The sequence below is a fragment of the Colius striatus genome, chromosome 2, assembly GCF_028858725.1.
Source record: "Colius striatus isolate bColStr4 chromosome 2, bColStr4.1.hap1, whole genome shotgun sequence".
In the NCBI taxonomy this organism is placed as follows: domain Eukaryota; kingdom Metazoa; phylum Chordata; class Aves; order Coliiformes; family Coliidae; genus Colius; species Colius striatus.
In genome coordinates this window covers 113,912,673-113,939,744 of record NC_084760.1, presented here as the reverse complement: position 1 = coordinate 113,939,744, position 27,072 = coordinate 113,912,673, and the positions used below count along the sequence as shown (strand labels likewise).

General features: G+C 38.7%; 2 protein-coding genes across 2 annotated transcripts in view; one reads left to right on the top strand and one right to left on the bottom strand.

Moving 5' to 3' along the window:
* The window catches only part of PLEK (pleckstrin), a 52,639-nt gene extending 52,351 nt beyond the window's left edge, over window positions 1-288 (bottom strand). Inside the window, exon 1 of the mRNA XM_061989211.1 lies at window positions 153-288. The gene's annotated coding sequence lies outside the window, so the exon portion shown is untranslated. The remainder of the gene's footprint in view (window positions 1-152) is intronic.
* A 535-nt stretch (window positions 289-823) lies between these two features.
* Window positions 824-27,072, top strand: part of PPP3R1 (protein phosphatase 3 regulatory subunit B, alpha) — a 38,527-nt gene continuing 12,278 nt past the window's right edge. Inside the window, exons 1-2 of the mRNA XM_061989209.1 lie at window positions 824-1,058; window positions 22,547-22,586. Of these exons, the coding sequence (XP_061845193.1) occupies window positions 1,056-1,058; window positions 22,547-22,586 (43 nt within the window). The 5' untranslated portion in view covers window positions 824-1,055. The remainder of the gene's footprint in view (window positions 1,059-22,546; window positions 22,587-27,072) is intronic.

Below are 27,072 nucleotides of genomic sequence, written 5' to 3'. Positions count from 1 at the left end.
TTTCATTTGTAAACTATTTTGTAGACTATTCAGAATCTAAAGCATTAACTGCCAGCATGAAACCACGTACACCTAAATGCTTTTAAGAATTATCTCAGCACAATTCCCTTAATTTTATATAATTTACTCTTAAGGCTACTGGACTACAATACCTCGAAATCCCTGACTCTGAGCACCTTCCAGTTTCAATTCCCCTTGCAATACAACATAAACACCTGAAGAAAATTATGGCCAAAACACTAGGAGAGCCGGAACTACTTAGAGCCACTCTTCCAAAGGCCCATCTGTGCTGAACCTCCTTCCAGTCTCAAGTTATCTCTTTGTTCTGTAGAGAACAGAAATAACACAAGGAATAATGAAACTAAGCTCAATCACCATGGGCTCCCACACGAAATAGCTACAGGAGACCAACCAAAGCAGAGATTGTGGGGGAGAACAAGCACAATCACTACTTCTGACTGTATCCACAACATCTGGGAGAAGACTTCCCTAGACAGAGGCCTATAAGAGTAGGCAAAGGCTGCCTTATGGTAACACTCGACATACAAGACCTTACAAAAGGCATCTCCCAGCAGCAGAACAGTTCTTCAGCTGAAACTATCCCGTTTCAACTTTCATAAAGCCTTTCCTCCTACTCTCAAGGAAAGCCACCAAAGCAGCTACAGTCGCTCCCACCTCCCTACGCCCTCACGGCCCTTCCCGCCTTTCCCCCGCCGCCATTTTGTACTCCCCTCCTCGCCCTTCGTCCCCCTGTCTCGCTGGTGACGTCACAGCCGCGCCCCGCCCCCCGCGAGGGCGGCGCTGCGCGCGGCGAGGGCCCGGATGTGCGAGGCTCCGCCCGCGCTGCCGAGCGTTAGCGCCGCTCGCGCCCCCTCCCTCCCTCAGTCCCTGCGCGCCGTTGCGGGTCAGCGCGAGCGACTGCCGCAGTGAGGGGAGCCGGCGGCAGCGGCGGGCCCGGGGCGCGACGGCGGCGGCGGCGACGCCGAACACATACAGCGAGGCCGGCGCTCAGTGAATTCCTCTGTAGGTGACACGCCTGACGCCCACCCGCCGCCATGGTGAGGACCCTCCCTCGTTTTCCCTCCCTCGTTTTTTTTTCTCCCTGCTCCCGCCTCGTCGGAATATTCCAGACCGGGCCTGGCCGCGGGGGTGGGGGGCTACGCAGTGGTCCCGCGGCCCGGCCCGGCCCGACCGCCGCTCCGCCTCACTGTTGCTGCTGCTGCCCTGCCTCTGACCCGTCTCCTCCGCCTCCCGCCCCTGAGCCGTCCACGTCCTCCCGCGGGCGAGCGCCTCGCTGGGCTTTCTCCTCCCTCCCGCCGGGCCGCTGCTGTGGCCACTCCGCGCCTCTCCCCGGGGACGGGCACGTTCCCCTGCTTCCCCTCCGCCGCCCACGGCCGCCTTCTCGCCCCCGTGCGCCCCGCTGCCTCTCCGCCTCCTCCGTCGCCGCCTCCCCCTCAGCCTCGGCAGCGCTCATCGGACTCGGCCCTTCCCTTTCTCTTTCCTCCGCCTCGCTCTCCGGCACCCCCTCACCTCACCCGCCCCCAGACACGCTCCCTCGCCCCCTCGCTTTTCCTCAGATCGGGGGTTCGCGCCGCCCGGCCTGCGCTTCATCTGTTTCCCAGATGTATCCCAGCGCCCTAAGCAAACCCGGCATTTTGGTAGCGATGTCTTGGCGGGGGGGTGGTGGTTGTTTTGCAATCTCAATAGGGATCCCCCCCTCCCGCTCTTGGTGCAGCAGCGTTTTTCTGTTCATGGGCAGAGCGGAAAGCTATGCACGTAGCCCATGGCAGGGAGACGGACTAAATAATGTATACTTTAATTGGTCCGGTTTTAGAAAGCTGACACTTCAAATATGATAGGTATGTAAGTTTTGAGACTGCAGAAAGAAGGTATACGGTATGTCCAGGTGTGTACATTGGAGTTGCTCTGCTTTTTAAATCGTGACGATTTAAATTCCCCTTTTACTGCTGTAAAATTAACCCGGAGATACAGTATGGAGTCCTGTAGTATTTTACGTCGACACTAGGGGTGTCTCCTGCTTTTCACCGCTGCCAAGAAATCAACGCCCTTTTTTAATAAACATTTATTTTATCCTAAATTATCCAGTACCCTGGCTGCAGGAGGAGTCTGGCAATAATTTGGTTTTACAGCTGGAGAAATAGAAGTGGTTTAAACTTTTTAATTCTTAACCCTTTAAGAATAAGACCAGCTGTTTATCACATTTCAAGTCAGACCTTATAGGGCCCGGGAGCCAAAAATGGGTTTCCATTTGTTTTTAAGGAAGGGAATGCAGCCTTTCCTTCAAAAAAATAAAGTTGTAGCAGAAACTGATGTGCTATGTTCAGACTGTCTTTGTGTGTACTCTTTAATATCTTCTAGATGTTCATTTGGAGAAGTATTTTGAAATGTATATAAAGGTTTGGTTTCAATTGAGGACTAAACTGATGTGTTTACTGAATGCCTTCATGTAATCTTGGAGTACAGTAATACTGAGAGAAAAGATTTGTATTTTGGGAACAAGGTATTACTGATGTCAAGACTTGAAAAGCAAAAAGTTATTAACTGAAACTATGCCATGATTGTAATGTTGCTAATTACTATTTATTACTATTTATAATAGTGAACATCTTCCACACAACAGTGGTGCTCATACTACCATTGCTTGGATTTTCTGTGAAATTTACATTCTTGCTTGATGAGATATGCTGATATGCAAAAAAGGAAAGAAAGTGTTGTTTAATCATAATGCTTGTGTGTGTTAGTGACCCACAGTCAAACTTTCATGTACAATTAATTTCCCTTTTTTTTCCTCCATTCTGTTGGAACTAAAGCTGTCCTAGCATCTTTTGATGGTATAATTGTGTTCATCATGACTGTGTGACTTCTTGAACAGTATTTGTGTGTGATCACTTGCAATATGTAAATACAGATGCTGGCAAAGAAGATGTGCTGGATGTTATCTCTGCCAGTAAAACTGTTTGCTCATGTAAGCAGTAACAACAACAGGAGAGTTTTCACTATAGCTGTACCAGCATACTGGTTCTGTCAACACCTGATCTTAGGTGCCCTGTGTTCTGTAAACCAAGCTAAAACTAAACAGCTGCTAAGCACTGGGGGGAAAAAATCATTTAAATTGTCGTTTTTTTTTACTGTCGCTACTCTGGGGAAGTTTTCAGTTAAAGCATTTACCTTTCATGAAGAAGTAGAGTAGATTTTGTTTCAACCTTTGTTGGAATAGAGCAGTTCTTTGGTACAGTGTGAAGTAACATTTATCTTGTGTTCTTGCAGGACCAGAGAGCTGACAGGTGTAGTGAAGGAAGAGGTGAACATACTGTTGTGTTCATAGTGGGTAGCTTAAGAAGAAACATAAACATCTAGTGAGTCAAAGAATGTAGTTCTGGATGTTTTGGTATAAGCAGTTCTAAAATAATCTATCAGGCAGAGCATAAGATGATGAGTCTGTTACATAATGCTAGAAGTAATGTTGATATGCTATTTCTGTCAGAGTTGACTTAGCAAGTTTTTCCCATGAGTAGTATTTTCTAGGAAAAGGTAAATAACACAGATAGATACTATTAAATGATCTCAATTTTGGATAAATTCTGTTTTCTTGGCATGATTTATATTCCAGTTCATATGCAGCTTTATAGTTGTAGGACAGAAGATACGCAACAGGAGTCACCCAAATCGTGTTACGTAGTGCACCCATCTTCTTGGCTAGGTTGTTCGGTTATTTTGACTCACTTTACTTGAGCAGTGGTGCTTCTGGTGCTTTTTCTCCAGCTGAAGCTGACAGAAGCCAGGAACTACCAAGACTTTTTTTTTTTTCAATTTAAAACAACAACCCCAGAAGACCATCTTGAATAAGATTTAGCTGAAGAAAAACTACTTATTTCATTACCAAACTGTGATTTCACTGCTGTCATTACAAACATCTGAATAGCCAGTTCAGTTTTCTAACAAGTGTCAGGCAGGAACTGAGAGACTCCTAAATGGTTGTCTTATGTCTTAAAGCATCCTGGTGGTCTTCTGCCACGGGTGGAATAACTGACGTAGGATTCAAACTGTGAAGGTCTTAAGAAGTATTTGATAGGCTTATTTAAGCCAGTTTGTTTAAAAAGTGATTTTATTTTGGCAGTTATTTTCAAAGGCCTGGTTTGTAGGCCAGTTTGAATATGCAGGTTCACTTAACTGCTATCTTCTTGATGGAGGCAGGAAAAGACTTTTAGAAAAATTACATCTGCTTGCTTTGGTAGAAGTACAATTCTGTCTTTATAAGGTTAAATTATTAATTTAACAATAGGGAGGAATGAAAGCTGAGTAGTTTTAAGGGGAAATGGTTTGTGGTGGGCATGCCTCAGGAAGTTAAGAGTATTCAGCTTGTAAGACATCTTGGTACCAAAATCGGAGCTATAAGGGAGGGAGATTAATAACATCTGACTGCGGGGGTTATTAGTATCTTAAAAGGAGATAGGACTATCTTCTATTGGTCAGTGCCAGAAAAGGAGACTTCAGTAATTCTGGTATTTTTGGGGAAACAAACAAGGCAGAAATGCACATTTTGGTGACAAGCCACTTCTTGGTCTGCTTCTTCCGCCTCGTATCTCTGTCTTTTTTTCATGTCAGACATAAAAAAAAGGTGGTTAAGGTGTATCTAGGCTACTTTGAGAAAATAATTTATCAGGTTTTGATTAACATGATACATACTTCGGAGAATAAATCAATCTAGCAAAGAATATCTTGCAGCTTTCTTGTAGCTGTCTGTTGAATCAGCACTTACCTGGCAGTATTGCAGAAAGAATAGCTTTTTTCAATTGTAGGTATGCCTACTTTTGATTTCTTTGCTTTTCCTCTTTGCTTCCAAGTCTGTTCTCCCTTCTTCAGAGAGTATCATTTTGAAACTTCTAATCTGGATCAAAATTACACTGCACCGTTCGTTGTTGATTAGCAGCCATTTCACCATTTCCCGATTTTCCATCCTTTTCTTCTTGCCAATGTGTTTTTCCCTTTTCCAAAGCTTGTTTATTCCTGTGTGCTCCCTACAGAAAGGCCACAGGGGCAAAAGGGATTGGCTGTTCCCATGCTTCCTACATGCTAGTTGTTTGCCAGAATCATCAGCAGAAATAGAGAAGGTGCTACTGTGTGATGTCCTTGTCACAATCAAACTCCTCTGCTTCTGGAGGAGCAGCATTGCAAGGATGGGGGTGTAAAGATTGAAGTGATGGGGAAGGAATGATGGATCTACATCAAAAGAGAGCAATGAAAAGTATCTTATTTTACTTGCATGCCCCTCTTAATGAAAAGAGAGAACAAGTTGGAACTCTTAGGAATTTTATTGGCTGATGTGAGTCTATAAATTACTTTAACATGTTCTTTCTTTTCCAAAGACCATCGGAGCTTATCTTGCTGTGTTCTCGTGAAGCTGGTAAATATTGCCCTTGTTGTACAAATGAAAAAGGTTGAGGTCATGGCGGCGTAATAACTTACCAAGGCCCTTTCTGTTGTTCAGAAGTTAATGTTAATATGGAATGTCAGAAATGGATAACGTGTTTGTAGCTCTGAAAAGAAATAAGTCTAAATCTAACATTACGTATTTTGAGGTTTAGGGGCTGATGAACTTTTGGAGTCAGAATGCAGCCACTAGAATATGTGCTGTGCACTGTCCATTTGGCTTAAGGCATGTGAAGGCATGCAGTGATTGAAAGCTTTGTCATACGCTACCTTCTTTCAGCAGCTTTGTATTGTTGTGTTAGCAACAGTGATTTCTTTTAGAGAACAGATCTAGAAATGGATCTTTTATAGCCCATAAAAGCTATTCAGTTTCTAACATATCAGTGGCCTAACTAAACACCAGGAGTTTAGGAATGATCTGCTGCAGAAATTGCCTGTATGTGCTGAATGAATGAGACAGACCTTGATGTGGGCTGATGTGCTTTAATCTGGATTATGGAGGTTTTCTTTCAGTATACCAGTTAAAGTATTTTCACTACTGTTCCCATGGATCAGTGATTGGGGAGCTGATGTGACTTGAAATTCACTATTTCAGAGATCTTTAAATTCAGGATTAGAAGCAATATTTTCTGTATGTGATGTATGATGTAGCTAGATTATTTTAGTCACCTTATGAAATACTATATTTCCTTAGTAAGGTTGACTACTGAGTTAAGTTTAACCATGGTTAAACTTAAACTGTGGTTTGTCTTCCTATTCAAGTCTGTTCTAATAGTTTGAATGCCAAAAGTCTGAGGAGTTGGGTTTGGTGTTTGGTTTTTTTTTTTTTAGTTTCAAGTATGCCTAGGAATAAACCTCACATTTTTCAACTAATTTTTCTGAAGTAGTTTTTGTAGTGGTAATTCCTTTAAATAGGAAAAAAATAATCTTGATATTTTATGTTGATTTCTAAATGTGTAACTTGGAAATTTATTTTGGTAACTATACTTTATAAGCCTTTTCCACAAACTGAAAGACCATGAAAATGTGTTATATATTGCTTTTAGACTTGTACCTAGGGCAGCCACAAGCACATAGTTGCTTTAACAGCTTGGGAAAACTATGTTGATGGTGTGAAACAGGCTGGAGACTATATCTGACTTGCTTGAGACTTGAGAGTCAGTTGGCCCTGCTATTGATACTCTGTTCCACAATTGAGGAAGAATCCCTAGTGGTATAAATAATAATCCTTAACTGCGTTAAAGAAGTCTCGGCAACCCTTTAAATGCTTTGGATTAAAGGACAGCATTGCTCATGAACTGTCAATGAAAATCTTGGCTTCCAAGCTGTAAACTACTTGTGCCAGTTAATACATTCAGGTGAATATTTGTGAAGTCTTGTGTTGATGGACATTTTTAAGCAGACTGTTGAGGCAAAGAACCGGAACTCCTCCCGTAAGCTGATATGATGCCTATTTTAAAAACCTTATGCAGTCAGCATGAAGTTCACAAACACGATGTCATTGTCTAAGTTAGGTAAAGTAGGAATTAAAAAATGTGCTAAGACATTTGGTAAAGAACTTCAGTCAGAATTTGGGAGCGGCAGGAGAGGAACGGATGGAGTAACAGATAGGAAGCCCGGAAATGAAGGCCAGGATTAATATGTTTCTGGGAAGAAACCGAGCTACTGGAGAAGTGGATTTGTCTGTGATTCTCACAAGAATAAAATCTTAGGATCATCTCTAAATACTGTTGATCTTGTTTTCTTCCTCTGGTATATTTGTGACAAATATAGAGGCTTTTTATGGTTTATTTTAAGCAGCCCAAAACTTTAGGAAGTAACACCTCAGATGCGGAACTCCTTTCTCTTTCTGCCTCTGCTCTGTTATCACCATGTGAATAGCTCGGCTGCTTATACTTATCAGGTGCTTGTTTGTTTTTTTTGTAATAGGTAGTAAAAGCCAAAACAACTGTTGTTATCACTGCTGACTGTAGGTTCTGAACAGCATTATTGAAGTTGAAAGAAATCCCTTTAACTCCTTTTGTTTAGTGATACCATAGCTAGTGAAGAAGACCTTAAACGGATGGTTTTTTAGAAATGAACTCCATTGATAACGACTTTTAGCCTGAGTTATGAAGAAGTACTTCCCTTGTACTTGGTAGGCATGATGACTAAACAGCTTTTCCAGTGTTGTATACGTAATGATGTTCCCTTAGGGAAGTTTAATTTAGTATTGAGCCACTGCTTAACAGGCTTAGCACCTTGGTATCTGAGCAGTGGCAGGTCAATTTTGTTGATATTGCTGAAGGAACAGCTTCGCAGAATTTTTCAGATAAAATCTTGATTGCATGTAGATGTAACCAGTAGATACATGTAGATGCATGTAGATACTAGCAAGTTGAGGGGAAAAAAGATAAATAAGAGAAATTGAGTACAGCAAGAAGAAAAAATGTAAGTAAATAGACTTGATGCTTGTATTTGATGTAAGACTGTCTTAGATCACTGTTCTTTATAGGATATTTAGTAAAATATAGCGTATTTAGTAAAATATCTGTTCCCTACTAATCCTTAAACTTTTTTAAGGAATCTTATTAAAAATGGTGTTAGTTTTCCTGAAATATTGTATTCAAAACACTAAGTTTGGTTAACTTGGGTACCCCTGGTGTTAGTTTTTTATCTCAGTGCATTGAAAAATCAGATTAGCAATTAATATAATTTAGAAAATATGAAAGATTAGTAAGTTTGAATCTTGTGTGGTCTGAAATGATAAGTGCAGTTCTAAAGTATTGGTGCAGCTGAGATTGCCAGAGTTCAATTCTGAAGTTCTCTTTTGAGAGACCTTGAAAAAAAATACAGTGAGCTGGAAGGTGGCCAGATTATTTTTCTTGGTGAGAACACAAAAAGTCACATAAGTAAAAGGGACTAAAACTGAGGGGAGGTGCAAGATGGTGGCTTAGGACTTAAGCATTGTATGTGATGATGCAGTAGTACTGTAATGTCTTATAGAAGGAGACAGAGCAGCTAAAAGTTCCAGAAAAGCTAGGAAAACTTTCTTTGAGTGAAAGCATGGGTCATTTTCAGCAGTAGTTTTGTCTTGGCTACTTTCTCAGAGGTATTGTTTAGCATCTGTGCAGCACCATAAATGTTTTGTGAAGTCAATCCGTGTTACTCAGCATCTCACAAAGAGCAGTTAAAACACTTATTTTAAAATTACAAGTGTTTTTTTGATTTGCAGTATGTTTTAGACTGGTTTAAGGTTTGCAAGCAGTAAATGTTTGAAAGTATAGCCTGCAGAGAGATAGGATGGGAAGTAGCAGAAATACGGTAGCCTGCTGTTTTGTGGGCAGATTGTGTGTACATGTACCGTTCTGTCAGTCTTTGGGGGATGGATGCAGTTGTTTGTACTTTGCCTTGGAATAGGATGATGAGTTTCTTGGTGTTGAGCCTCCTGAGCAACTGGTAATTATTACTGGAAGTCACTAGGGGTCTGCAGGAGTACACCTGTCTTATTTTGAGACCTGTGGACTGTAGAAATACCAGTAATTTTTCTAATGCTGCTTTGTATGTACTTTTGTAATTGCTTTTATATATTGACAACTGAGGAAAATGTACTTAACTTTAGGATGGCTGTTTTTAGTTGTGTTGCTTGAATTAAGAAGCTTTGTTTCTGATGAAGTAATATTTTCTTTAACAAGTGCTATGAAGCCTTACAAAAGCTAATCCTAATGTCTATATTTAAATGATTTTTTTGGTAATTATTTAATCATTTGACATATTGTTTATGAGCTACTTAAACTGGATTGGAGTTCTAATTTAATCTTTTGAGTAACCTTTTATCTAACTTGTAGCAAGGATATTCTGTTAAATATTTGCATCTCTGTACAGGAATACAAAAAACAAGCCAGATTCTGAAGAACTTATCCTAAAATATTCTTATCTTTTTAATTGCATTTGAATGTTACTTCATATTACCAATTCCTGAATGGACATCACCTCAGTGTTATAATTAAAAAAGTCGGTGTTTTCTTCATGACACAGGTCACATAAAACTTTCAAGCTTTTGGAATATTCCATAGCAGTCAAAACCTCAATCGAAAGCAGTGTGGTGTTTTTCCATGTTTTACTGTGTGCTATTTTCATTTCCTTTGGTTGGGAGGTCTATGATAATGGTAACGGGAAGGCTTTGGAAATTTACATTGCATCTTTTTCAGAAAATAAGTTCCTAGTTTGCTGGAAGTTGTAGAGGGCTGGAAATTTAAGTATTTACATGGAATGGAAGCTGGTAATGCCCAGAAGATCTGTTGAATGGTAGAGTTCTTAATCTTTCTTTATATTTTTAAAATATTATGTGTTCTTTATATTTTAATGACAAGGATTTTCATGCCTCTGTATTGGATCGTAGTGTTGGCAAGGCCTGTTTTCAAACCGTATGACTCATCTTTGTTCTTTACTGAATTCTTCATGAGTCCTTGAGTGGCATAAACTAAACCAAAGCTTGTTAAAGTATCTCAGTAGCTGACAGCTGTAAATTTTGAGCAAGTTGTTTTCCTTTAAAAAAGAAAAAAGAGCACCGAGTATTAAGATTAGTGTTAACTATTAGAGATGGTTACGGATACTGGAAAACAAACCTCTGATTTTGCACATTCTATATCTAGGCAACAATTGCCCTTCAGCATAGTCTGTTTCTTCCTTTGGTGTGCACATCTTGTCCAGTTTTGCATTTTTGCCTCTTTGATTGTTTTCTTTTCTTGCCAGTTTGTGAAATCAAATCCTGGGTTTGAACTGTCCTTTCTACTTTAAGATACACAATTCTTTGTGATATTCTTTAGCTTCTTTTGTGATAGATTCTGAATGACATTTCATTCTCTGCTCTCCTTTATGATCTTTCTTATTGTACTGTTGGCAGTATCTCTCTTCTTGTTGAGCAGCCGTAAGATGCTTATTTCCTTTCTTTAAAATTCAGATTTTCCTTTTTTGCAGTAAGTAATATAAGTTTCTTAAATGGGAAGAAAGGCTGGTGACAGCATTTATTTATGCAACGTGTTTCTGTGCTCTTAGGTCAAGTATGGTACACTGACCTGTGTGACTTCCCTGAGTCTGTTTTAAATCCCTGTCGTATAGCCTACATGAATTAGCACTTCAGCTTCCTTGCTAAAGGATGTTTGACTCTTAACTTGTTGTTTAGACTCTTCTAGACTATTGTATGCAGTAGAGCTTTTTTTTTCCTTCAGGGCTTCTGAGAGGTATTTAAAAATATCTGTGCAACTGCTATCAAAGCCTTAACCTTTGCAGTTAACTTGTTACTGAATACACTGTTAAAATCTAAAAACTTAGGATAATCAATTAGTAGAAGGATGGTCACATTGTTCTGGAGTATTTCCAACCTTTTTCTGTGAATAGGGGGTTATTTGCAACTTGGTACAGCACTTTATGCTAAGTAGTGTGGTATTGTTATATGTTGTAGTATAATCTGTTATCTTAATTTCTTTGTTTCTGGAAAGTATATATCTTTACTATTTTCTTTCCCCTCTAAAAATACTGCTTGCAGCAATATAGTGAATCTACCATGTCTAATCCTACCGAAGAAACCTACTTTATAACTAATAGTGATTTCCCTCAGGCACAAATTGGTGAACGATTTGTGGCAAGGGACCTTTGCCAGATAAAGTGGGAACAAATACATTAACTGGTACGTTTGGTTGCTGTTGGAGGATAACACTTGTCATTTCTAGCTAGATTCTCATCTTTTATATTTGCCTCAGCCAGATACGTGTGTGAGAGAGATACGATCAGCCACAAGCAGGCCTGTAGCCATTTCTTGCAGAAGTAAGGAAGGAGATTTTTCTCTCCTGGGCGTTTTGTGACTACTGTAGTCACATAGTCCTTTTCTGCTTTTGGAAATTCCCTGCAAAGGGAAGTATTTTTGCTCTTTTCTAATGCTGTTAGCACTGTGCAGTAGTAGTACTGTGAAACTGATCTAATGATTATCAGTTTTCTTCCTGCCTGTAGAGTTAGAGCTTTGTGTATTACATCTAATCTTGGTACAAACAATATCAGGAAGTTTAGAAATTTCAGAAGAGTCGGCCACCCTTAGTTTTCAGGTAGGTTTTTTGTGTTTAGAGTGTCACAATATTTTCAAGAGGTGGGGTTTTTACTTCAATGGGTGGCAATGACACCTTTAGCTTTTCAAAATTACTCTAAAATAGGTTTAAATTTGCAAGCATAGTAGCAAGTACTGTATCTTTTAGTGACAGTAATCCCCACAAAATACTGAAGCATGTTTAAAAAACAGTGCAGAGAAAAGAAAGGCTACTTTTCACACTGTCATCAATCCAGTAGCAAGAGTGCTTGACTGGAAGTATTACAGCCAATATAACTATTTTTTTGACTGCTGCTGTTAATTTTGGAGAGAGGTACTGAACTACAAGTTAATTTGGCAGTTTTTACTGGGATTGTTCTAGAGAGGTATTTGGTGAAGCTCTCTAGGTCTTTTTGATTTTATAGTACCTGGAAGTGCTGAGAACTAAATTGGCATAATTGAAAGCAGCCTCATGAGACTATATCTATATGTAGCAAATTATGTTTCAATATGACTTTAGGTCAAGTTAAATCTTGTAAAGTAACTTCTTGTAAAGTCACTGTTCCTGTTTCTATGTAGGTCAGCGAGTGATTAATTCTCAGTTTTTCTGGACCACTGTTTTATTGCTTTTTGTTGGAGTGGAAGTTTTAAACATTGGCTGTCTGTTTTCTGGAAAGGCATTTTGCACAAATACTGTTTTACCTTCAGATTGTTGCAGAGAAAGAGAGAAGCTGGAAGTGCTTTAACTGCCTACTAAGTATTTGACCTATAAAATGGATGTTTCAGCTTTTTGTGTAGGCTTGCCTGTCTTCATGGGACAGGCTGCAGAATGCTAAATAGTAGCTTAAATATAATCTGTTTTAATTACTGGTGACATTGTAGTCCCTCCAGGTTCTCAGTGATGATTGCATACTTTGACTTAATGTTTTGAATGAAGTTTTGTTTTCTCCTATATGTTACTTTACTTTTCCAAATCTGAAGTTGTTCTTTCACACAAACACGACACTATCTGTAGTTGTTTTGATTTTCTATGTTCATATTCAGCAATGAAGGGGAAAAAAATTCCTTCTTATTCATGAGATGATTAAATCAGAGAAGATCATAAGTAACTGATAGCCAGTTTGTATCCATTGGTGTCCTGAAGAACAAGACAAATGTGATATGCTTCGGATTGTGTTTCTCTTTAGTGTACCATTAAGTGGAAGCTGGTGCAATTTCTTTGTTATTAAGATGTGACCTTGAACTGTGAGAGTTCCATGACACCTTGTTACAATCGTCAGTCAAGTTTTATGCTTGCTTCCTTACTATTTATTAAAAGCTTTTATGTTAATATATTTACAAAATGGCCTTCTTTGAAATGCTCTGTAAAATTCTTCAACCCTACTTTTCTTATGCATAGAGATTTTAGTATTTATATTAAAAAAATTGATTGGTATGTGTTGCCTTGCAGTCTTCTCTATCTTCTAAATTGTTTTATACTTGGATTACAATTTTTCAGGTTGGACAGCATGGTCTGGTTTTCACTTTCACTCGCGTGGTCTTTGTCAGTGTAACAGCACGGTCATGGGGTGGAGTGGTTGGGAAACTATTGTAGTTGTCTTCAAAATTGAGAAAGGAGGCTGGCTTGTTTTCTTCAGCTGAGGGAATTGAATAAACCTCAGTGAAGAGGCTTGTGTAGTAAACTTAGTAAGAGGTTTTGTAGATCAAACTAATATGTCAACAAGTGGAACAAATAAATTGGTGTCTTGCAAATTTTTGTTTTTGCTTCTCCTGAAGCAGTGGAGGGCCAATTCATCTTACCTTAAAGACTTACTTTGATCTAGTGATGACAGCACTTTATTGTTCCCCTACTAATGACTGAGTTGCTTTAGAATCTTTCTGGGAAACTCCTTTCCTTGGCTTTTGCAGAGTTCATTATTCATTTATGCACTTAAAATTACAGAGTTCTGAGAATTTTCAAGAGTGATGCAAGTGTTAGAAATGCCAGCTGTCATGGTGATTGCATAAGTACACTGGACTGGGGACTGCCAAAAGTGAAGTTGTCTAATACCATGCAGGGAATTGTACCTTAGCTCATCAAGTTAACACTTTTGTTCTTGTAATTGTGTTTCTCTTAAGTTTTCTCTACAGATTGCAGTGCTTATGCAAGCTTTTGCAGGGAGATGTTATTTTGTATTAGGGCTTATGGTATCTCATATGTATGAGGTTTTGCTTTTTTCCTTTAACAGGATTTAATTGTTAGTTTTCTAAGTATGGCACCATATTTTCTCTGCCTCACCTTGTTTAAAAAAATACACTGTTTGTTTCTAGCACTGTTAATTATCTATCTACCTAACATGGCAAACTGTCAAGGACATCATAAAATAGAAAACTTGAATATTCACATGGAGTACAGATGCAACAATCCAATTACATTAAGGAACACCGAATTGATTTAAACTTTAGGTTTTCATGACGTCTACATCAAACTTGTGTAAGATGTTCTGTGGGGATGGACATATACCTAGTGAAGGGTATCACCAATGTATGTTTTGTGACTTGGTGGCTCTTTTTCTCCAAATTCAGAAGGAGGACTTCACAGTAAAACCGTGTTCTATTTTTGATTATACTTTCTTCTGAAGTGAAGCGGTTTTAGAAACTGCACTTTTCAATTCTTCTACTGAGTCCTATGTCTTATTCTGTCTTGGGTGAAGATTTTTCTTCTCAAAGACACCTTTAGTTTCTCTGCAGATGAATAAATAGTGTTGTGTGTATGTATGTATAGATACATGATTAAACCAAGTACTTAATTGTACCTTCAAGATCATGCAAGCTTAGATTTTTGCTGAAAGTCCTTCAGTTGTAACAAGTTGAGATAGGAAAAGCTGTATGTGACTGTAAATCTAGTAATCCCTGCTGTAACTGGACAGACTTTGCAGATTGCTTTTCAGTCCTGTAGGCTTCAAATGCAAAACTCTAAAAAATTTTAAATGAATGGTTTATTCTAGTTGAATAGATGCACTTTTAATGTCAGTGTTTCCTTTAATGTTAATAAAGCCAAAGAGTGTATCAAAATTAAAGACTGAATCCTCTTACATTCTTGATTCCTTTAGTTTTCTTGTCTGATGGAGACTTTGGCAACAGTAACTATCTCTAATTTTGGGTTTGCTTCCTTGCTTCATTGGTGTAGGGCTTCCCTGTGATATCTTAGAATAGCTATTCGACTGTGATGGCCTTAAGCCATTAATATCTCATTGTGGAGGAGACCTGTGGACAGTGGAGGATTTAAATAAAGCATAGCAGAAGTGACTGGCCAGTTGCCAGCCAGAGGACAAGTGGCTTCCCTTAAAATGACTGATGGAGCTTGAAGCAGGGCCATGGCTGGATTAGATGGTGACTAAGGAGTAAACTGCAGGCTTTTTCTAAGACTTGTATGGTCTTTCCTGCTTCCTGAATGCTGAGGGGGGATGTGGTACTAGCTGACGTACACCCAAGAGGGCAGAATCGTCTGAAGGATCATCACTTCTTTTGTCATGAACAAAGTTAATAAATCCATCCAAAATAAGGTTTTTGTAGTAAGACATGTGGAAAAGGGAATTTTAACAATTTATTCTTTGTGCTTGGGAGGAACAACAATGAGAGAATGCTGTAACAGCTTTAACCTGACTTGATCTCTACTGTAATCCCAAATCCGTCAATCTCCTTTGCCTTGGTTCGTTATCTCTGATGTCTGCAATTTAAATGCCATGTTGAAGTATTAGGTATTAATCTTTTTTTGAGTTCCTTCAGTACTGAAGGTCACAAGAGTGTTTTCTTTAGAGGCAGGATTAACAAATTGAGGCTACTTTGGGGATAACACATTTAAAACTTGAAATCTTCTTCAAAAGGTAAGTTAAAGCAAGCTATGTGGGATGTTTTGTTGGTGTGGTTTTTTTTCTTCCAGCAATGCCCTTTTTGACCACAAAATGCTCGTAGCCTTCCTTGATGTTTTCTGTTTTGATTAGCACTTAGGTGAGATACTGAGTTGGAATATTAACAATACCTGTAAGACTTGTCCCTTGTACCTTTGATCTTGCCTCAAAAGGTGAAACTACATACATAAATGTAAGCACTGATACAAGTTCAATGGTTAATAATAATTCTAGTAAGCCGTCAAAGAAGTGTAACTGGAAGTGCTGGACAGAAAGTTACTGTCAGTTTAAGGGATGATAATTACACTCTTTGGCAAGTGTTGGGGAGAGCACAATTTACGCTGTAGTCTCAGAATGGGGACTGTAACCCAAGATAAAGGTGGAATGGAAGAGTGTGTTGTCAGGCTTAGGTCAGTGGTCTTAAACAGCGTTAAATATGTGGTAAGACACTTTCACAGCTTTTATTACAAAAATGAATGGGGCATAAGCAGAGCTGAAATGTAGTGGTGAAGGTTCAAGAAATTGTCAGTTGGATTCAACTTTTGAAGGTCTTGCATTGTAAACTGCTGTCATACTGTCTTCAAGATTAGAGGGGCAAGGAATTAAGCTGCCCCTTAGAAGAGTGAATGGATTTGTTGATCTGGAAAAACAATGTGAGATTGAAGTGTAATACAGCATACCGCTAGAAGATCCTTAGTTTTGGAACTTAACTGAATGTGAAGTGTGTGTCAGGCATTTTTATGTATTTCTTTTAATTCCTTATGTGGGTCATCATCTTAGAAACTAGGTTGAGTGTTTGGATTCGACAGTGAATCTGTCCCTGCTCATAAATTGCTCAAACTTTTACATACATTCTAATTTAATGCCCTCTAATTTCTTGTCTTATCTTTGCTTAATTCTTTTGCATCACAATATCTGAACCAATATTAGTATGATCAGAAGGCAGATTAATTCTTGTGGTGTTAAAGTCTTGTGCTAGAGAGCTGCTAATCCAAGGAAGCTGGTGTTCGGGGAAGTTGCACTCTGTATCTAGAATACTTCTGTGCAAAGCAAATACATAGTAGTTACTTTGCATAAAACAATGTGTAAGACACCAACGTGTTTTAAATATTAATTTCTAAATTTTGGCAGTTAGTGTGCACTGTGATCAGCTCTTAAGTCCACTTTTGGTTAATGGTGTGGTGATACCTCGACTTTGAAGTAGATTTCTTTTAGTAGTTGCAACGAGAAGCCTATAAGATGACAATCACAGAGTGGAACACAAATGCCATACTCCCTAGAAATTTTATCTATGACATCTCCTTTACAAGCTTCCTTTTGTGGTGTACAAATTAGATGCTCTCATTAAATATGCTAGAGATAATCAGTGAAGGGTTTATCTTGATTCATAAGCTTCTCTCAGGCTAAGACAGACCTTCTCTGTATTGAATAGTTTGTTTGAAGGTTTTTCTGTTTTTTTCTTTAATTGGATTTATTCACATTGTTTCTGAATGGGTAGATGAAGGTGGCTTTCTCACTGCTTTTTTTCTACTTATCTTATTCCTTTTTGTCTTGTCTTAAGCCATATTTCTGGTGTGTACAGAAACTTTGGGCATGTCTTTTACCTGTGCTCTGGTAAACTCCTAGGCTTTAATTGCTCCAAGTCAGACATGAAATGTACAAATTACAGTAGGTGAGCTCTTGCATATTTCTGTGTCCAACATTTAATTAAAAATTCAAATATTCAAGTGTGTTAAAGTCTACTGAGCTTTCTCTGAAACTCATTTCAACAAATATTTGTACCATTGTGGATGTTTCTGTGGTGTGTTTTAATCATGCAAAAGTTTTTAGAGCCTTGATAATAACTACCATCTTTTTCTAGTTTACCTACTTGCCTGTTTTTTGTTGATGGAGAAAACAGCACCAACCTCTGACAACCAAAGCTCTAGTAACTGCTTAAACAATGGTCATTGGAAAAAAAACCAAAATAAGGCCAAACTTGACATTTCTTCATCAAGCCTTGTGAAAATGGCAGTACCTGAAAAATGAGCTTGAAGGAGGAGGAAGAATTCTCTGCAACAGGTAATTACCATGAATCATAAATCGTGGTGGTATGGAAAAGAATAAGAAAAGTGAGTGTGTTGGTGGAAGGGGAAGGAAGAGTCTCTTAAGCAGGATCTTTTAAGAGTGCTGATTGTCAGCTCCTGCCATATTTCTTCTTAACTGCCACCATTCTTTTCAAGCTGTAGTAGTGGATGATGGTAACAGCTTTTTGTGTAGCTTGAGAATTGAAGTTGATTATCACGATAATCTCTGGTTCTGACCTCCAACTGACATGATTTAACTGTTTCACTTGCAACTTGTGCACTCTAGTTTCTTTCTTTTGATAATTAGTAATGTAGAAGGCAGAGGAGCAAATGTAGGAAGCACAACATTTTGTGTGTTGGCAACACCCCATGAAATGCCCACGCATCAAAAACATGAATGCAGAAACATGAGTAACTTTCTGTTTCTGTGGGAAGCTTTGGTGCATAGGTATAACAGCCAACTGCAGCATCAAGGCAGTTTCATAGAATCATAGAATGGTAGGGGTTGGTAGGGACCTTTAGAGGTCATCTAGTCCAACCCCCCTGCAGAAGCAGGTTCACCTACATCAGGTCGCATAAGAACATGTCCAGACGGGTCTTGAAGACCTCCAAGGAAGAAGACTCCACAACCGTTCTGGGCAGCCTTTTTTGGTATGTTGGTGCTGGAATTGTAGTAAATATTGGACAAGTACTCCAGTAACACGTACTAAATAAATCTTAGGAGACCTCTCTTGCCACATGTTGAATTAATTAATTGTCTGGCTGTGGAAACAAATCAAAAGCTTTGAAACATTCTAACCTTTAAACTCTTCCAGAAGATCATTTATGTTTAGTCCCTCACACAACACCTTTTGAGGACTAAATTTGAGAAGAGTCCTAAGCTGACATTGTGGCTTGTTGGTATTTAAACACATTTGCTGTCTTTATAGAAACAGAAAACTAGTCGAAGGCTAACACTAGTTTAAATCTAATTTAAATTTGAAATGTAAAGTTGAAAAGTGCAGCAAAGTAGCAAAATCAAACAGGTCTAAAACGTCTGTTCAACTACTGCATGCTGAAGAACTGTTTTGCAGTCTGCTCTCTTAATGTGTGTAAGCTGTTTTCAGTTAAGAATTTAAACCTTGTTGCTAATTTTGCTAATTGCAAGTTACCTTTTTTATTTACCATCCACAGCTCTCATGTCTTTCAGAAGAGGAGCCTTGTCAAAATAATTGCCATCAGCTATCCTGCCTTTGGAGCAGCGTATGCAAAACTCATCGTGAAGAAAAGTGTGATCGGTATTTGAAGTAACTGCCGGAGAAACAAATCAAGCAGCGTGTTTATAAGAAAATCTATGGAAGAAATAAAGACTAAAGTCCATTAGTAGGTTATCTGTAATCAGTCAGAAGGCACAGCTGCTGAAAGAAGAAAAGAAAAATAATTAGTAGAGAATAAAATTGTGAAAAACAGACGTTTTCTCTTAAAGGAACAAACTAAATGTCGTTTAAATTTCTGAAACACTTGAATGATGTGTTTTGAGTTCTCTCTGGTGAACTGTTGTTTCTGCAGTACTCAGAATTTGGTTAGCCTTCTGCTACTGGACTCTGGACGATACCCGATCTGTAATTATTGCTGTTCATAAGTCTTGATTTTACTGATGCTTCACCAGGAATTAACTTGTGGGAATCTAACAACATTGAAAAGAATTTTAAGACTGTTCTAAAAGGATATGACTATTCCAAATATCTGTAGTATTCCAGCCGCTTGTTCTAATTGTGTAACTTGAGAGGAAAGAGTTGAACTCCAGCAGTATGGTGGTAATACTCAGATGCAGCTGAGGAGAGCATGTTTTATGCTAGGCGTAGGTGCCAAGTAAATCTGTTGTGGAGTGTTGATGCTGTGCGAGGTACATTTCTTCAACAAACCATGTGTCGCTCGTTTCTAAAAGTGCTAATATGGTGTATATGAGAGGACACTCTACTTCATGTGAGGTATGCTAAATATATATCTGACTGGAAACACTAATGTTATAATGATGGGTTTTTTCAAGTTGGCAATCTTTAAGAATGTGTCAGAACCTTGTTACTCTACACGTTTATTTGTATAAATGAGCTTCTCCCGTCAGAGATGAAATAGCAGATGCTGTTTGGAGATTTTACAGTGACTTTTGTCTTCACAAATGAGTCTCTTTTAAAAAAAACTTAATAAAATAAGAAGGTCGATGCAGTGTTCTTTTGCTCAGTACAGTTCATAAACTGTGATACAAAGCTTCCTGTTAGTACATCCAATCACAAAGTTATGTATTCCAGCATTCTTTGGAATGCTGCTTAGCCCTGGTGTTAAATTTTAGCAATTCTTTGCATGTAATCTGTTCAGATGACAATGTGTACCTAATTCTTTTTCTCTTCTTAAAAAGCCCATTTGATACTTTATCAGGTCTCATACTGTGCTTTCCTCCCTCCTTTTTTTCATAACACATTACTGTGGATGTAGTTAGACTCACTACCCACTTAAACAGCAAGAAAACGTTCAGCCTCTTCAGCACTTGCGTTTCTGGGTTTATATTGCATCTCATACAGATACTGATTGTATCTGGGATCAAATAAGTGACCTTTTTGTACTGCTGTTCAAAATATCATAAAAAATACCTGCCTCCAAGATGAAATCATTTTTGCGGATCAGGTCTTTGGTACAGAGAAACACCTTTGTGTGTGTCCAGAACTCAGCTGTGCAAACAGGAATCTTGGCATGAGTAACTTGAACATTTATTTGTACTACAAAAAAAGAATTAAGACATTAGAGACTTTTGGATTCTCCTGTGAAGATGAACACTCGGCATGTCAATAGCAGGTAACTACTTTTAAAGATACTCTATTTAAATACCATGTAGCAAATATTGACTTGTGTCATATTTACATGGTCACTTACTAGACTTTTCTATTTCTTTGTAGATATCCAAGTTCCAGTCCTGGTTAGGTAAGTATTGTGTTCTTAATGATCCTTTTAAGTAACCATTTTATAGACAAAAAACTAAGCTAAAGTTTATTAACCTTTCTTCTCTGATTGCCAAATATTTTTTAGGCCAGTTGCTGTAGATAACTTGAGTATGTGCATTTAGATGCCTAGTGAGACTCCTTACAAATCATATATGTCGTTCACAAACTGAAAAATAAAGTTATTCCTGTGTTTAATTTTCCCTGCTAAGTTTTCAGAAGCATATTATGCTTGTTTAGGTAGATTTTAGTAACCTGTGCTAGAAATGAATTTTCTCCCAACACCTGAAGAAGATTGTAAATGCCCTGAACAGTTCTCTAACCTAGTTATTATTGTATATTGTGTGTGTGTGCATAAGTGCACTGGTTTTAATTCAACTTTCTCCTTTAATTTGCAGCTTTCCAGTCTGGTGTTTTTCTTGCCTCTTCATGGCCTCGTGTCTTGAACAGTCTAAGCTGGATCCCTTGGTTCCTGTTTCTTCTTGTTCCAAAGTTCTGCTTTCCCCCATTTTAAATCCGTACTCTTTTATATTCATATACATACACTGACTACCTGTTTTGGACTTGCCTGTTTTTTCTAAGACTTTGATTGGGTTCCATCCAAGATTTTCAATGTAGCAGTGTTCTTCTGGCTTCCCTGCCACAGTGGAATAGGTTTCTCTTGTAGGCTCAGACATGCTTTTGAAGTTTTAGGGCCCCGATGGTCCTCTGTGTTTCTATTCTGCTGCTTTGTCTTGCTGTAAATAGACATTGGAGAAGAAGTTAAGGCTGTATCCTTCGCTGCTCTACTCAGAAAGCAAACGTAGTAACTTTTTAAAAGAAGCAAGAGAGCTTGTGGATGGTGGAGGGGAGAAAGTGAATGTGTTGTGGAGGTAAAAAAAGCAAACACCCCCCACAAAAACACGTCTCCTCTCAGACATGTTTGATTCATGAGATGTTTGTTCTGCCCCTTTCTGTCCTTATTAGGAAATGCAGTCGCATGCTTCCAGGCTAAATGTAATTCTGTGGGGTTTTTTTTCTGTCAAGTAATCTCTCTGTTTCTGTTCCAATGTGTATGATTTTGAGAGGTCTTTCTGTGCCAGTGCTTGGCTATGGAATTCCTTACACTCCATGCTGGGAGAGAATCACTGCTGAATAGAATATGTGTTAGACTCATCTCATATATGCTTTGGGTTCTTGTCTAAAACACTCTCTTTAAAAATAACTTGAAAATGTGTGGTTATGAATCTCGTTGGTTCTCTGACTACTCAGTTGCCGACTGTTCCAAAAAACCTATTCAATATGTGTGTATTGCGATCTTCTCTGACTCAATGAGGCATTTGGGGAAAAAAATACCAACTTTTTATTGTAGTGCCTTTTGGCATTCATGTTGCAGTAGTTGCAGATTGCTGTATGTGCAAGTTCAAAGTGACTTGCACCCTCAGTTTTTCTTGCTTTGTCTTGTGTTGCGCGGTCCGGATTTAAAAGTCTTTAATTTAACTTTCCATTCAACTACAAAATGGGAACATACAAACATAGTATGTTAGTAAAATGTTTAAATGTAAAGCTGTTGTTTCTGAACTTTGGTTATGCAAACCACTTCTTTGCATCATCCTTTCTGCGTGAATCCTTTTGTGGGGAATGGGCAGGTGGCTCTGGGGAGAAAATACGCTGCAGTTTTCTTCTGCTGATGAAGTAAGACTTGTCACTAATTCATAAAGTCATGTCTGTTTCTGTGGATAAAATAAAAAGATAAAGCAAATTTTGTGGTCTTGAAATTTAATATCATTTTAACTTGAAGTATCATTTGCACAGGTTTTAAGTAGTGGGTTTGGTTTTTTGGCATTTACAATATGGGATTGAAGTTCTTGTCATTGATATGTGGACTGCTGATGCTTTCGTGGGAGTTCTTATCACAGGAGACCTCTTAATGGTTTTGTATTTCTTTGTATGTTTTGGTAACGTAGACCTGTCCAAATAAAACACTGCCCTTCCTTGCTGGGTTTGAAAAAAAATATTTTAAATAACTATGTAACTTGTATTGCCTGAGATCTGAGTGCTGAAAGTTAAAGTGGTTCCTCTAAGCTAACTTGGGAATAATTACAACTTTGTTCTTTTTTTGTGTTTCAGGGAAATGAGGCAAGCTACCCTTTGGAAATGTGCTCGCACTGTAAGTTGAATTGTTCCATTATATTGTTGTAGAGGTTAATCTTAATTGGAGACCAATACAAACTTATTTTACTGCTTGAAAAGTTAGGCAGTTTATACACCAAGCAAAAAAGTAAAAGGTGAAAGATTACTCTTGGAAAAATTAGAGCTCTTGTAGTTAGATTGTAAAATCAAAAAGCAGTCCATCTTTCAACAAATACATTGCTTACAAAGATTTTCATTTAAATTTTTACATTGGAAGGTGAAACAAAGGATAGTTTTGATGTCCGTACAGTGAAGGGTTGTAACTGGTAGTTAACTGTGATGAGGCTTTTCCATTGGCCCCAGTTCCTCAGAGATGTGGAACAGCTTGTGGTGCAGTGTGTGCTGTGTTCGAGTGAAGCACATTGCCTAAGCTGTCTTTGCACTCTCAGAGGAAAGAGGTTGAGGCTAAAAGAGTAGGTGTTTTTCCCTCTGTAGGCTTGCAACCAGGCATTTAGGGGAGAAGCCACTTGGTGTTACTCACTTTTGGCCACATGAGCATAAAATTCTGCTCCGTCTCATGGGATTAGTCTACCCTGTAAAAATTGCAAAGTGTTTCTTGCCTAAAGCTGACCAAAAAAAGGGTTGTCTTGTGCAGTGTCCCCGTGGTGTTATGCCAAGCTTACTTCTTTTTAACTGCTTTTTTTCTGAGTGTTTTCCTTCAGCACTAGATGAAACCTAGACCTCTGTGTGTGTGTGTGTATCTGTATGTATGCATAGACTGCTTGATAAAATTCCTTGTCTTTGGTGAATCATCTTGTTTTTACGTAGAATAAAATCTTCAGGATAGGGACTGTCTGCTTTGACAGCGCTAGTTGTAACTGAACTCCAGCTCTCCTAAGTCAATGGTAGTATAAAATAGATAGTTGTGGAGCAGTCTTTCTCTAAATGTGGTTTTCAGAGAAATGAGGCTTTAGTTAGTAATTTGCAACTCCTATATGCCTAATACACGGGTCCATGTGAATTATAATTTGTCACCCAGTTGTAAACACTTGAGAATTTTGTCCACAGCACTGCATTGCTGTGTTAGGCTCTCCCTGTGTGTTTCATTAGATATGGATATGTGGGTGTAAGTTTCCTATTTTAAGAAGACTTCGGGAGTCTTTTCCTGAATCCTGTGTATCAGTCTTAGGTTATTGCTCTGTTGGTTGTTCTTATGAGCAAATTGACTTCTGAAGGGCTGTTTTTTAAACAGAGTATTGCTGTCCTGAACTCTTCTTTCTAGGACAAGCTATATTCATTGATACCAACTGCCAACTTAAAATGTTTCTTACTGAGCTTGTTTGTCCCCATGTTGAGGAGATTGTCATGTAAATCTGAGGTTTTGCATGATTGAAGCTTTTCCTGCTTTCATGGCCCTTGTCACAGTAGAAAGTCAGCTGCCTCTCTGGCCACCCAACTGCTTATGCTAGGGAAGACTTTATCTCAGGTGGCTCTTTGCTTGATTATGTCTGGTCACTGCAATGATTTCACTGTTCTTAAACATTCTATGTGCCTGAATGTCCCAAGTGAGCAGGGAGACTTTTGGGGCACAGATGTGTGCAGTAGCACATGTGGGAGTAAGTCAACTAAGTAGGTATTCACCCTGTTCTTCAAATGTTAAATGTTCCTACTGCTTCCTAGTAGTTGTCACAGATAGGACAAAAGCTTTTCAGGGCAAGACCAGGCAATGTTTTTCAAGATGATTTGATAAGGATTTTGAATGATTACACTTCTTGGAGACTGTCAGTGAACAATACTGTATTTATGCTGTCTACATGGTGGCATTGGCTCATAACCTCTGTCGGCACTGTAGTTGTTTTGGTGTCTCATTTTATAAGAACAACTTTGCTTTAAAATTGGCAGAGGATGTGAATTCAGGATGCTATGCAGTGGGTGCACACCATTAGATAGTCAATGTTCTCTTTATCCTTCATTTAAGAACGTTAGTTCTTGGATGAATCAGTGGTGTTGACTCCCTTGAAACAGTACGGTTTTGTTTCTCGGCTATGCCACGTCTGAGAAATTACTGAGAATCTCATGCTGTTTGATGGGGCGAAAATTTGATGTCAGCTAAGCTATGTCACATTATCCATCAGAAAAGCTCACCAGCAAAGAAGCTGTGAAGAAAACTTTTTCAATAAACATTAATTCCTAGCATAGTGTTTCAGAGTAGAAAATCGGTTATAGTATTTTACAATATAAACAGCATTTCAGAGTATGTTTTGGCTTTAGGATAAGGAGGCTAGTATCTCTTTTCTGACTTGGGAAATTGGAATTGACACATCTGAAGTCATGAAAAGGATTAGGCCAGCTGCATGTAAGCATATACAAGACAAGTGGTTGAGTGTGTTCTCAAGGGCGTCATCTTTTTGAAATGTGATCTCCAAGACTGAAATGGCTGTCTTGGTTGCTACTCTGAAACTTTATATTCGTGAATCAGACAAGACTGTAGATAGAGGTGAGAGCTTTTGCTGAAGGTCTGTTATATTTTGAGATCTCTTCAACTTGGAAATGTTCAAAATAAATTTTAGTAGCTGTTTTATTTACAAAAATATTGTTTTTACAAAAATGTTTTCTAATACCTTCACAACAGTCCTTTTTATAGTCATTTCCTATTTGAAAAGTATGGAAGCTAAGGTCTCTGTGACCACACTCTCTTTGGTTTTTGTTAGTTAGAACTTTGAGCCAATATTTTAAGGGTGTCTGAAAAGGCAACCTTTTAAACACAGTTTTAAGCATTGAAGTAAACAGATTTGAGAAGTGCTGAGCACCTCTTAGAGATGTCCAGCTTTCCTAAGGTTTGTACTTTTCACAGATGCCGGCGGTGTGTGTTCTCTGCAGCAATGGATGTGCAATGCTTCTGAGGATATAAAGTGGTTCTCCTGTTATTCTGCTGCATACAGTGATGGGTTTTAGACACCTGTGGTTTTAAGGCATTCTTTTTTTTGACTGCCACACTGACAGCAATCTATCCATGGGCCTCCCTGTTGGCTAGAAAAAATAGCATAAAAACCAGTATTTTTTTTCCTTCAATTTAGAGCACATTGCACTCCTGAGATTTGCTGTTAATGAATCTCTTTGTGTTGCCACTTGAATGCTGTTAACAATACTATCTGAGTATCAGTTATGTGAGTAACAGCTTGAAATAAATGTTTTAGAATTTCATGGGTCATCCTCTCGTGTTGTTTTGGGGGAAAGAAGTGGGGTATTCAGTAGTATGTATGAACAGATTAGTGATGGCCAACTGACAGATGAAGCTGCTGTACTAAAATGTGAGTTAGAGTATTTGTGTGTCATTTCTTGGAAGCATGGAGTTCTTGCATTTTACCCTGATTCATCAGATTTTTGGATGTATGCAAATGAAGGCAAGATGCAAAGCAGGTGGTGTTGGCCCTAGAATTTTAATACTTGGATGGAAGAGGAATCTGGAACTGCTTAAAAAACGCCCCACTTTTGTGTTAGCTACAAGATGAATGAAAGTAAAGAGAGATGATGAAAGAAATAATTCGGTATGTTTTTAAATACCAAATAATTGGATATTTCCCCAGGGCTACCAGCAAAGCCTTTTGAAGGGAAAAAAAATGCAGATATTTCCGGCCAGTTAGTAAGATGGTGAGCTCAGGCATCAGTGCCAAGCTGGTGGGGTACTTACAGATTCTGCTGAAAAGCAGAAGCACAGAGCCTCGTGTAAGCTGGTGAGCAAAGCACAAAAGAGGCTAACTTGAGTTTGAGGTTAGAAGGACTCTCATTGTGACCAGAGCTCGAGGAAGCTCAGACCACTGTGATGAGTCACAGGCAGACTCTGTTTCAAATGATGTAAACAAAGCTTGATCCTCCTTATTTTGCTCAGTGATGTTACTGCCCTGTTTACACTGTTGAGGACTGGGACCTCTGAGGATTTCCTAATGTTTTCATCTCTAGTCTGGTCTCCTGAGCTTGAGTCTTGTAAAATTCTGTCTGCTACTGCCACCATCAGTCCTTCCAGCTCAGAAACCATCACTTGTACTTTGTGCTTCCAGTATAGCTTCAGGATATTTTTGTGGGCATTGCGAGGCTTGTAAGAAGCCATCAGAGAAGAAGGAAAAGCATTTTACTCAGGCTCTGAAAATTGGATGCAGTATGCTGTTCTTCAGTGATAGGCATGTAAAATCTTAAGGCAGCCAGTCTCATTGATAAGCAGTGAGGAGAAAGCAGCCTTGTGGAAAAGGGGCACATCCATCATGGATGAGGGTTGCTGTATAAACACATTCAGGGAGGAAATCTGAGCAACATGTGAATGGGATATTACTGAAATGTGCTGTTATACATAAATGCACACTGTTTTTAACAACTTCAAAGCAAAGCAAACTAAAACCCAGAAGTTAACTGTTCTTTCAATAAGTTAGGCCCGGGCACAGAGAGTCAACAGTGTTAGTGTTTGTGAATTGAAGGAAGAAAGACTAGACGAATACCAGGCAAATGTAATGCTCATAAAGCATTCATTT